This window comes from Dipodomys merriami, unplaced genomic scaffold (genome assembly GCF_024711535.1).
Source record: "Dipodomys merriami isolate MVZ:Mamm:240054 unplaced genomic scaffold, mDipMer1.0.p SCAF_3, whole genome shotgun sequence".
Classification (NCBI taxonomy): Eukaryota; Metazoa; Chordata; class Mammalia; order Rodentia; family Heteromyidae; genus Dipodomys; species Dipodomys merriami.
Genome location: NW_027204492.1, coordinates 31,165,843 through 31,178,045, shown reverse-complemented (window position 1 = coordinate 31,178,045; position 12,203 = coordinate 31,165,843). Strand labels below are relative to the sequence as shown.

The following is a 12,203-nucleotide window of genomic DNA, read 5'->3' as shown; positions in this document are numbered from 1 at the left end:
CAGAATTTGGTCCAAAACCTGGGTACATGGTAGGCCTTGAGAGTGTGATCTTTGAAAGAATGAATACTTAAATAAAGCTCAGGCTGCAAAGATGATGTGGATAATGTCAACAGTATTCGACATGAGCACACCAAGAGCGTGCTCACATTATAAAATATTAAAATAAACTTTTCCAGTAACAACCATATTTAGCTCAGTTGGCTGGTGAAGGAGGCAATCTCTTTCATTCCTTCATTCTCCATGTGCTTCCTTTGAAAAGCTGCATGCTTCTCTGAATACAACATGCTTCCAAGAGACAGAAGTATCATTCCCTCCTATAGCTCTGATGGTTGAACCTGAAAATAAACTCAGAATAACTACAATCAACTTACTGGTCCAAACCAATTAATTATTCTGACTGAATAGCTTTTCAACAACTGAAGCAACAAACTTGAATCTTGCTCATTTGTTTCCTCTATCCCTTTTCTACTCTATGTGCACTGTGTTACAGCATGGAAAAATATTATTCCCTAGATATTATTACCTGAATATTTAATTTAGTTCATACTTCCCATTTATACTATTATTTACTCTTTCATAGAGGTGCCTGGAAATTCTCATAGTATTTAACAGGATTTCAAGGGTAGGTCTGAGAGTATATCTCAGAGGTAGCATATGAGGCCTTTGGTTTAATCTTGAGTACTGAAAAATAATTCAGAGGAAAAAAACAAAATTTTAGAAGTCCAAAATCTAAGATCAGAATGCATATCATTCTCTTATTGTATTTTATACTTCTTTTTTATTTTATTTTATTTTATTTTTTATTGTGAAAATACCATACAGAGGAGTTACAATTACATGGGCAAGATAACAAGTACATTTATTATCAAGCATTGTTGCCTCCTCTTTGTTTCCCCTGCCCATCCCTTCCCATACTCCTCGCCCCACCCGATCCTCCCCCCCCACCAAAGTTGTAAAGTTCGTTTTTCGACATAACAACTTGTACATATCATTGTTGCAATGGGTCCACCTGTATCCCTATTTAAACAATTTGTTTTTGCCCTTCCCCTCCACAAATTATACCAACATCAAATACAGTGAAAGCAGGGGTTATACCATGGGGGAGGGACATACAAAGCAACATAGAAATCATCTTATAAATATGTTAGAAACAATTGCATGAAAGAAAAAAACATTTGAATACTTATTTTGTGGTTCATTCCTCTAACATCAACTTATCTGACCATTTCTGCTTGACTCAGACATATATTGCAAATAAGGGAAACCATGGGACCTATGTTTCTTTGGGTCTGGCTTACTTCGCTTAATATAATTTTTTCCAAGTCTTTCATTTCCTAACAAATGGGACAATGTCATTCTTTCTGATGGAGGCATAGAATTCCATTGTGTATATATACCACATTTTCTTGATCCATTCATCTACTGAGGGGAATCTGGGTTGGTTCCATATCTTAGCTATGGTAAATAATGCTGCAATAAGCATAGTTGTGCTGGTAGCATTAGTATGGTCTTGTTTGAGATCATTTGGGTAAATGCCCAAAAGTGGGATTGCTGGGTCATAGGGGAGCTGTATGTGGAGTCTTTTGAGGAAGCTCCATACTACTTTCCAAAGTGGTTGAACAAGTTTACACTCCCACCAACAATGTTTGCACTTCTTTAAGGGACTGTTTCAGCCAGGTGCCAGTGGCCCATGCTTGTAATCCTAGCTACTTAAGAGGCTGAGATGTGAGGATCATGGTTTGAAGCCAGTGCAAGCAAGAAAGTGCATGGGATTCTTATCTCCAATAAACTCCCCCGAAGGTTGGAAGTGGAGCTGTGGCTCAAGTGGTAGAGTGCTAGCCTTGAGCAAAATAACTGAGGGACAGCACCCCATGTCCTGAGTTCAATCCCCAGAACCAACACACACACACACACACACACACACACACACACACACACACACACACACACTCACTCACAAAGACTGTTTCAGTACTCCATAGGAATTTGTATAGTCAATTAAAACAAATCTAACTTTGTAAACAAATTTATCTGATGAACTGCTATAATACAAAGATATTTTACCTTATTGACTTGCTCTTATCTATGGGCACTTTCATTTAGGTCAATAAAGAAAAAAAGAATTTCTTTTACAGCAGCATTATACTTGTTATATGAAGTATCCTGTTAATGTTTGAAAAAAATTGTGATTGACTTTTACCTAGAGAATACCAAGATGCTTAGAAATAACTGTTCCATCAATGCAATTAATTTCTCTGGTTCTTCGTATTTGCTACAATGTTGGAGCCTCAGTTCTGTAATTTACTAACAGTTTGAACTTGGGCAAGCTATTTAACCTCTTTGTTCTTCAATCTTTTTATTTCTAAGACAGAGAAGGTAAACATCTTTTAGGATTGTTGCAAATTATATGGGTGTCAAGTGCCCAGAACAGTACTTAATTTCCTTTTCTGTATTTTATTTACATTCTTTAACTTCAGTGCCTCCCTCACAACTCTCTGGAGACATTGTGTATTCGGAAATCAAAAGTAGCTTCTTTTCACAAAAAGTTTGGGGAGGAGGCAAGAATGGGAGATAGGAAATGTACTGATTACCTTGCTCATGTAACTGTAACCCCTTTGTACAGTATTTTCACAATAAAAAACTTAATTATTAAAAAATGTTTGGGGGACCTTCAAATAGAATCAACTCGAGTCTATTTAACATTTTTTTGCATTAATGCCAAAGAAACTTTCCAACTGGGAGTTTAGTGCAAATGATCTCAACAGGAATGTATAGTTAGGGGGAAGTTGGCTTAAGCTAACAGGATTGAATGCTCACTGGACAAGTGTTTAGTTTACTGCAATCTGTACGGCCACAGATCTATGCCACTACAAATAACTAAAGTGCAATGGAAGTTGTAATGCACTTCTGTTCTTAAAATTCATTCATTTATACTGATTTGTTACATTTTTCTCAAGACAATGTCCTTTGTAATTTCTAGGCCATAGATCATATTTTAATCTTAAAACAGAAGAACTGAGGCTAGATATCAGGATTAATGCAGAATAAAGTTTAATGAGCATCAAACTTCTTTTAGGGATGATGCAAATATTTTAGAATTATATAGTGATGGTAGTTACAGAGCTTTGTGAGTATACTAAAAGATACTAGGTGGGTTTTTTTTTTTATTGTGAAAATACAGTACAGAGGGGTTACAATTACATGGGCAAGATAATGAGTACATTTCTTATCAAGCGTTGTAGCCTCCTCCTTTGTTTCCCCTTCCCATCCTTTCCCATCCTCCCACCCCCGTCCCCCCACCCAATCTTTCCCCTCTCCCCCCCTACACCAAAGTTGTAAAGTTCGTTTTCGACATAATGACTTTTACATCTCATTGTTGCAATGGATCCACCTGTATCCATATTTAAACGATTTGTTTTCCCCCTTCCCCTCCACAAATTATACGACATCAAATACAGTGAAAGCAGGGGTTATACTGTGGGGGAGGGACATACATAGCAACAAAGAAATAATATTATAAATGTGTTAGAAACAATTGCATGAAGGAAAAAAAACCATTTGAATACATATCTTAGACTTCAATAAAAAAACAGCTATGGGAAAATAACTTCAGTTGTGTGTCCTACATAAAATGAGACCAGTATAGAACAGGACTGTTAATACTGAAACAACAGACAATGAGATAAAAATTATAAAGAATATTCTCAGCTTCTAGATATTCAAACATAAGCTATTTTGTTTGTAGACACATAGCAAATTATTTGGATTATCAATTCTTGTCTTTTACAGATTTTATAAATCTTTGTTAAAATCAGAATCCAAGTATCTGTAGAATAAAGACATAAAAGGCTAAGCAGTCTCAGCATTCTCATCATAACCATCCTGTTCTCATTTCCTTGGAGCAAAAACTCTAGGATCCATCCAGAACCCCACCCCAAATCTCCTGACATCTTGCTTCATCTTCTAATTCTAAATTGTTTTGTGTCTCACAAGAAAAAATACACCCAAGCCATATAACTCTGTTTAAAATATATTTTTAGGAGCCTAAAGGATAAGTGGGAGTGAATGATCTTAAAACCAAGCAACCATTCGCTTCTGAATATTTACTCTGAATGAATGGCTAGTTCTGGAAAGAGTTTTTGTTTGCCATTGTCCCTCTTATGTTGTTAAAGGATTGCTCTCTTCACTTAAAAACTCTGAGAAGATGTCTAATTGATTAGTTAAGGCAGAGCTTGAGTGACTTCTATGCTGCCTAGAGCAGGGACTTAACTATAAGCTTCAGGAGTTAATAAGTAATATGCAAAATAATGTATGAACAGAGGGTTCCTGGAGGCAAAACTGGTGGAAATGATGGCTTAGAGTGCTTATCATTCATGATTCTAGAATAACAATGTCTGAAAAGAAGCACCACAGAGCTGAAGTGAAATATGATTCTAGTTACCAGCTTTTCTGGTATGATTGCACTGTCATCAAGCCAGATTTCTCTTATTTCTTGATACTGGGACAGAGATGGAGAGTGTGCTTCAGGGTCTTACTATGTAGCTCTGGCTGTCCTGTAACTCAGAGTATAGCCTAGTCTGTCCTCAAATTCATGGTTCTCCTGCTTTAGAATTATAGGCATGCATCAATATGCCTAGCTCTTACCCTCTACCTTAAGCACAGTCTTATTAATCACAGGAAATCTCTATCTACAACTGGTTTTCCCAAACTGCTCAGTTACAACAATACACATGAAAACTATTAGGCTTAACTTGAATTTGATAAGGAATATGATGTTTCTAAAAATGAGTCATGTTTGGAAATAAACAGATTTGATTCATTCTAGGTTTACAGCCTGACCTTATAGTGATTGGAAAATGGTACATTTCTATTGTAAAACAATAATTTACCACTAAGTTAGCACATCAGTCTAGTGAAAATTTGGTTGGTACAAGTGACACCAATACTCGGGGAATCTCAAGAAGATTTAATTTCTAGGCCTCAAGCCTGAGGATCAAACTCTAGACCCACTACCCTTTGAGAGATTTGATCTAAAAATATCTCCCCAACTTGTCTCCTTTACTTGATAGTAGTGTTTAAATACTGTGAAAATAATTGATTAGCTCTGAGAACTTTTCAGTTTAACTCAAAGTAATCAATTTATTTGTAACAGCTACAAATGTCAAATCAGCTAATAAAGGCAAAGAATGTAGACAGTTCTTAACTTATTTTTTTCAAGTGAACATTGGAGATGCTATTTGGTGGAACTACAATGTTGCCTTCTGTAAGATCCTGATTTGAACATGATACTCAGGCTTGCAGGTGTCTGGTGAAAAGACAAATTGAAATTCTCCTTTTTTCCTCTGTTCTTGGAACCAGATTCAGCTGGAAGGAATTGGTCTAAGAAATGTACTGAGTCAGATGTCCATTCATCTCACTGCATGAATTCCACCTTGTTAATTGATTTAATAGCCTTTCCCATTAGTATGTCATACCTATACAGATAGTTCATTGGGTGCATTTAAGCACTTGTGTTGTCCATTTCACTGAATTTTTATTCATGTTTCTACAAAGTGGTCAATGTGACAACTAGTGCTAATAAAAGACCTTATATTTTCCCAGTTGCTTTGATGCTGATATTTCTGTTCCCAATATTTTATATCCAAATAAGGGCATGATTTACTGATAATAAACAATTTCTTAACTACCTTTCATCCAAGAAGCAGCAGATGTCAAAGAGTATTAAATTACCTGTGGAAAAGTGCAATGAAGGAAGATTGATTTGAATTATGTTTGTGGTATATGTATGTAAATGCATGTGTTTTGAATTAGGGAGAAGTGGAAATGATATTGTTCTAGATAGGGACAAGGAGAGGTGCATAGATTTGGGGGGGGGAAACAGACAAAAAGTAAGGTCCATATATATCCAATCATTCCATAATCTGCACATCTAATTCTCACCCCTGTAAACCAGGGCATATTTGAGCAAAATTTTGAATTTATGTATTTCCTTTCTCCTTTGAAGCATCATCTGTATGTGGGGAAGAGAGTAGTAAGAAAGGTAAATATGATTTTCTTATGAATCAGGTATGCTTTCAGCAGAGGAGAAATACCTCTGAAGAACATTAAAAAATCTGGTTCTGTAAAATTTATATGAAGTAATCTCATAAAAACAATAGTAACTCTTTAGAAAATTTACCATTGTTTTATTCTACTAATCCAGCCGCACTTTTCCTGAAACTGCTTAATTCATTTAAATAACCCCAAAGTTTTAAAGTCAATTGTGAAGTGAAAAAAACTAGCCCTTGTTTCCAGGACAGTGGTTTTTTTATGTGGTGTATTGCTTACATGGCTAACATTTATTTGACTCTCAAAAGTGCACTTACATTGTCAGCTTAACTAAGAGTTCTTTTTGGAATCAATAATATACTGTATTTTTGTATCAAGTCATGTCAATATAATTGCTATTCTTTTTTCTTTTTCCTTTATTTCCCTACAGTTACAAAATTTTTCGTTGGCTTTTGAAAATCTTTTGCTTCTAAAATTATGAAGAAACAAAGTCAACGTCTTTATTTGGGAAATGTGTGCCTCTTTAAAGTTTATTTACGTCAGAACTTACTGTAATGAAGGACAAAAGCTCTAGACAAGGTCCCCTGTTTCTAGGGAGTGTTCAAGGTTAGGTCTCCCAGAGGCAAGCCTTCAGTTTGTTCTTAAAAGTTTATAGCTCACCTCCTGTCTGTTTCTTTGCAAAGGGAATGGAAGGGGGCTAGAAATAGAGCAGGGTGGGAATCTGACCCATTGTGACTACTCAAGAGTCACTGACTTGGAAAATTCACGTGTATATGGAAAAAAACAAACATTTGAAATGGAGGGAGAAGCCAAGCTTAAACAGTGAACCCAGGTCCCATTTCAAGTCTCCTGCCGATAAACATATGTGCTCCTCATTTCCCAAGCATCAATTTTCCATCATTTGGCTAGAGCTTCAACTTGAATCTGTGCAGCACATAGGAAACAAGGATTTGGAGATTTAATAAAGTGATACATATATATGTTAGGTGTTTTTTTTTATCAATGTTTCAAATTCAATATATCCAAAAGAAATGCTATAATAGTAAATCTTGGAATCTTACAAAGAGGAAGTCTTCTAACTGGTTTTGTCTGCCTCTATGTTACAGGACTGACTTTAATATTAATGTAGGAACAAAAAATAAGAAAAACCAAGTGCATTTTGTCATCACATTTGTAATTTCTTTTGGTAATTTTGTCCTTTATCAACAGGTCTACCCTTTCTGTACTGTATTTAGTCAGTTAGCTAAGAGTGGCAAGGCAATCCTCCTCCCCTTCTGAGAGCATATAGCAACAGATAGATACACTTTTACTGTTTCTCAGAAAAATACAATCTGTAGAAAACCTTGGGTTCCTTTTGCCTATTTAACTATCCCAACATCTCTAACTACTTTACTAACTACAGAAATTACACATTTATCTTCCTTGTTCTCCATTTTGCTAATAAAATTATGAAAAGTACTTCCCCTTTCTTAGCCATTCTTCAAAACTCCCCCTCTTTTTCATGATTTTGAAATAGCTGGTGAATGGTCTACAGTGATTTTTCTCTAGGGCTACATGTGTCTCATTTGCCAGGACAAAGAATGAAATTAGAGGATCAGCTAGTGCTTTGTCTAGTTGTACAGAGTTAAAAGCATGAGCTCTGACATTGGTTTGCTTTAGTCAAAATTCAAATGTCCTTGTTTAATAGCCCTGTGACTTTAGAAAATTTCAGGTCTGTGCACCTTAGTTTCTTGATTGCTAAAATGGTGGCATTATTAATAGCTTAGAAAAGCATCTACCATATGCTAGGCATCATTTTGAGTAAGTACATTAATTTAATCTTTGTAAGTTAATGATGTAGGTAATTGACATCATCTCTATTTCTCAGATGAGAAAACTGAGAGAGGAAGCAAGAAAGTAACATGGCCAGGGCTACATGATTAGGCTTGTGAAAGCAGGTGATTGAATCCCAAAGGCCATTATTTACCAGTATGCTGTATTGACTCATTATTAAACTACTGAGCATAAAGTACTTAGCACAGTGTTTACCACACGGTATTCATTGTCATCTAGTGTCTATCCATGATCATTACCCCTTTTTGTCTTTCTTTGTTTTCTCATTCTAGCTTCTACTAATCTGGTTGTGTAAAGTTGGTATCTTTACTACCGCAACAAGAAAAAAAAATAACAACAGAAGTTATTAGGCTGAAAAGGCTGTCTAATCCTTCTTTTCCCTGTGTGCTTTGTATTTAAGCTATAAATATCAGTACTTCTTCTCCATCATATGAAAATTTTATTCTTTGTATCTTCACAATGCCCCTCCCTGAAGCAAGCCTACAAAAACTTTTTAAAGGAATGTAGAAATTTTAAAAGTTGTAGTCTTCAGGTGAAGTTGCTACATTCTTTAATAAACGGGTAAAAGTTTCAAAAAGAACCGTGGGATGCAAAAGACGTTTGCAAACAAAGACTCTGATATTAGAATAAAATCCCTAGATTTTACTTCTTAACTTGTTTAGAATGTCTATCAAGGAAAAAAGAAAGAGAAAACTGCAAAGAATTATATTCTTCTTTTAAAGTAAGCCACTGACTTCAAAATTCTCTAACACATTTGTGGAAACTTCATTTTTTTGTTTGAGATTTATTTGAATGAGCTGTTATGATTGGAGACAGTGAGAATTTCAGATTAATGTTTTGCAGCCAGAAAAAAAAACCCTCTGGAAAGCTGGCAAGTGTTCATAAGTCAGCCCTAGAATTATGTAGGTTGAAGGCTCCCCAGTGGACAGACTGAATATATAAGACGGAAACCAGAGATCTGGTGCTATTACGTCCCAGAGCGAACGAATAAGCAGAGAATTCAAAGCATTTTTCAGCCTGAAGTTTTAAGGTAAGTCTGGACAATTCATACATACTTGACTTGAAAAGCAGAACATACATTAAATAAAAATATATTTTTTTCATGGATGAGCTTTTCCTTTTTTTCTGTATTTTAACTGTGTGTTCTGCAAAACTCCTAAATTATCTAATTGCTGTTTCTCTTACAGGAATGCATGTGAGAACTAGGCAAGCCGATTTATAGTATCTGCTCTAAACTTCAGCAGCCAGTAAGTCTTTAGTGGGATTTATTTTCTTGATTTTTTTTAATGTTAATTGTAAGGTCATGTAAGAGAATGAGCTTTAGGCAAAAATCATAGTCTGTTGGTTATTAGTCTATTAGGTTCTATGGTGACTACCTTCTAACTGGAATAGTACATACTTTGAAACTATCTGAAGTAATAGTCTTTCCTCTGCTGTGTTTATCTTCAGCTAATTTTCTTTTGTTTCAAAATAATGTTGCCTGTTAAAATTAGGCAAATTTTCTTCAAAGCTGACCACTGGTTTATAACATTTGAGAGCAATACTGATTTAGTTCTGAAAAGATAGCAGAAAAAAGTGATAGGACTATATCCTGACTAGTCAATTGATGGTCAATTCCTATTTCATTGAGCAATCCAAACTATCTGGCTCTACCCTGGAACAGGTTTGGATACTTTCTTTTCTTTTCCTTGTCCTAATTTAAATTCAAAGTACATTATTTTCCTTTGAAATAAACTGAATTTAAATGCCTATATATGTTTAAAACTAATATTCTGTATTAAAATATGAACAGAAGGCTTTTGGAAATATGCACATATGCTATAATTCCTACTTGTGTTAAATTAATGGAAAAATTAAATTAAAGACCTTAGTTTTAATTAGTAAAAACTAGCTATGATCCCCTATCCCAATATGTTCCTCCTGCGTAGTTTTTCAGTCATTTGTACACTTACTTATTTTTTCCATAGATTGCATTACTTGCATTTTCCATAGCTATAATGATTTGTATATAATTAGTTCCTTGAATAAAGCATTTCTCTGTGAAACAGCAGATAGCAGTATGATTTCTAGAAAGTACACAGATGGATGTAGATGCTCAAGTGTTTAAGAAATACTAGCTTTTATTTTGGAGTTCCTTCTTATTTGTTTCATAATTTTTTAACAATGACTAGACTTTATAATAATAATTTTCTGTAGTTTTGTTCAGAATTTTCAGTTCTTAAAGCTAAAATGTCTTATTACTGTTTAGAAATTATTTTTTCTTGCTCAAGATGTAAAATTCATGCTTACGCCACAGATATGATCCCATTTTATAATATTTTCTTAGCTTTTTTGTCTTTGACAAATTTTCAAAATCCTAATGACTTAAATATACCCTGAGCTTTGTACTATATGCTCTTCCCTCTACAGAAAGTATAAGAATTGTGAGTTGCTGACATTTCAATATGAAGGACAACTTCACTCTTGCCACCATCAGCAAAAATGTCACCAGCAGTCTTCACTTTGGACTTGCCAATGTCTCTGGCAACGAGTTTGCCTTTAACTGCTCCCACAAATCATCAGATAAACATTTAAGTGCAATTCCCATTCTGTACTACATTATTTTTGTGGTTGGATTTCTTGTTAATACTATTGTGGTTACATTGTTTTGTTGTCAAAAGGGTCCTAAAAAAGTTTCTAGCATTTACATCTTCAACCTGGCTGTGGCTGACTTACTCCTTTTGGCTACTCTTCCTCTCTGGGCAACCTATTATTCTCACAGATATGATTGGCTCTTTGGACCTGTGATGTGCAAAGTTTTTGGTTCGTTTCTGACTCTGAACATGTTTGCAAGTATTTTTTTTATTACCTGTATGAGTGTTGATAGGTACCAGTCAGTCATTTACCCCTTTCTATCTCAAAGAAGAAATCCTTGGCAAGCATCTTATATAGTTCCCCTTGTTTGGTGCATGGCCTGTCTGTCCTCACTGCCAACATTTTACTTCCGAGATGTCAGAACCATTGAATACTTAGGAGTGAATGCCTGTATTATGGCTTTCCCACCTGAGAAATATGCCCAATGGTCAGCTGGAATTGCCCTAATGAAAAATATCCTTGGTTTTATTATTCCTTTAATTTTCATAGCAACATGTTACTTTGGAATCAGAAAACATTTATTGAAGACCAATAGCTATGGGAAGAACAGGATCACCCGTGACCAAGTCCTGAAGATGGCAGCTGCTGTTGTTCTGGCGTTCATCATCTGCTGGCTTCCCTTCCATGTTCTGACCTTCCTGGATGCTCTGGCCTGGATGGGTGTCATTAATAGCTGTGAAGTTATAGCAGTCATTGACCTGGCACTTCCTTTTGCCATCCTCCTGGGATTCACCAACAGCTGCGTTAATCCCTTTCTGTATTGTTTTGTTGGAAACCGGTTCCAACAGAAGCTCCGCAGCATGTTTAGGGTTCCAATTACTTGGCTCCAAGGCAAGAGAGAGAGTGTATCTTTCCGAAAAAGCAATTCTCTTAGAGAAATGGACACCTTCGTGTCTTAAACCTGATAGTGGAACGCATTTAATCAACATAGCTACTTGTTTTGAGGCCCATGTGTATTATCTTTAAATGTCTTTGGTTAAATCAGTGTTCCCCTTATCTAGTCTTTACTCCCTCTAAGAACAGTAAACAAAGTGTAACTGTAAATTTTATCGTCTAGTGAATTCCAGAAATTTTCCAGTTTTTCTGGTGTATTGGCACAAGATTATCACTGATAACACATATCCATAACATACAAGTAATTGAGGATCTATCTCAAATTATGATTAGTAATGAATTGTGAATGACAGTTGAGGCTTTCCAAGATTTATCACTAAATGCTAATACTTCTAAAGGGAGATTTATATCCATTCCATCATATTTCTTTCCTCCTGAACAAGGGTCTATTTTGAATTCTCATTCTATTTACAAAGCATTATATGGTGAGAAATAAGTACTATGTTGATTATAATGCAGTAAACTCAGCTAAGAATGTTATGATAGATTAGTAATGAATTATCAGGCTTTAGGCATGTTTTGTACTATTAAGAAATTTTGAGCTTTATTCGGTTCACATTTCATGTAAGTATGGCTTTATATTTGTATACAGTTACATATTGTGTAGGACTAGGAATATAGAAAAAAATCACAGTTACTCTTACATTTAACCTTATTTTTACACTTACAGAAAGTAAAATATGTACTAAAACAGAAATATCTCACAAATATTTTAGTATTCACTAAACTGAATATATATATATATATATTAAAAATCTTTCTGTACATTGTAACTATTGGTTAAAGGCTTTAAT

At 35.1% G+C, this 12,203-nt stretch overlaps 1 protein-coding gene across 1 annotated transcript; it reads left to right on the top strand.

Annotated features, from left to right (window-relative positions):
* The first annotated feature begins 10,296 nt into the window (after positions 1-10,296).
* On the top strand, positions 10,297-11,635 carry Agtr2 (angiotensin II receptor type 2). The gene has a single exon (XM_070038968.1). It carries the CDS (start codon positions 10,326-10,328, stop codon positions 11,412-11,414), a length of 1,089 nt encoding a protein of 362 aa, XP_069895069.1. The 5' UTR covers positions 10,297-10,325; the 3' UTR covers positions 11,415-11,635.
* Positions 11,636-12,203: the final 568 nt, after the last annotated feature.

Coding starts and splice junctions, on each gene's coding strand:
- Agtr2 (XM_070038968.1), top strand. CDS start 10,326: ATGAAGGACAACTTCACTCTTGCCACCATCAGCAAAAATGTCACCAGC.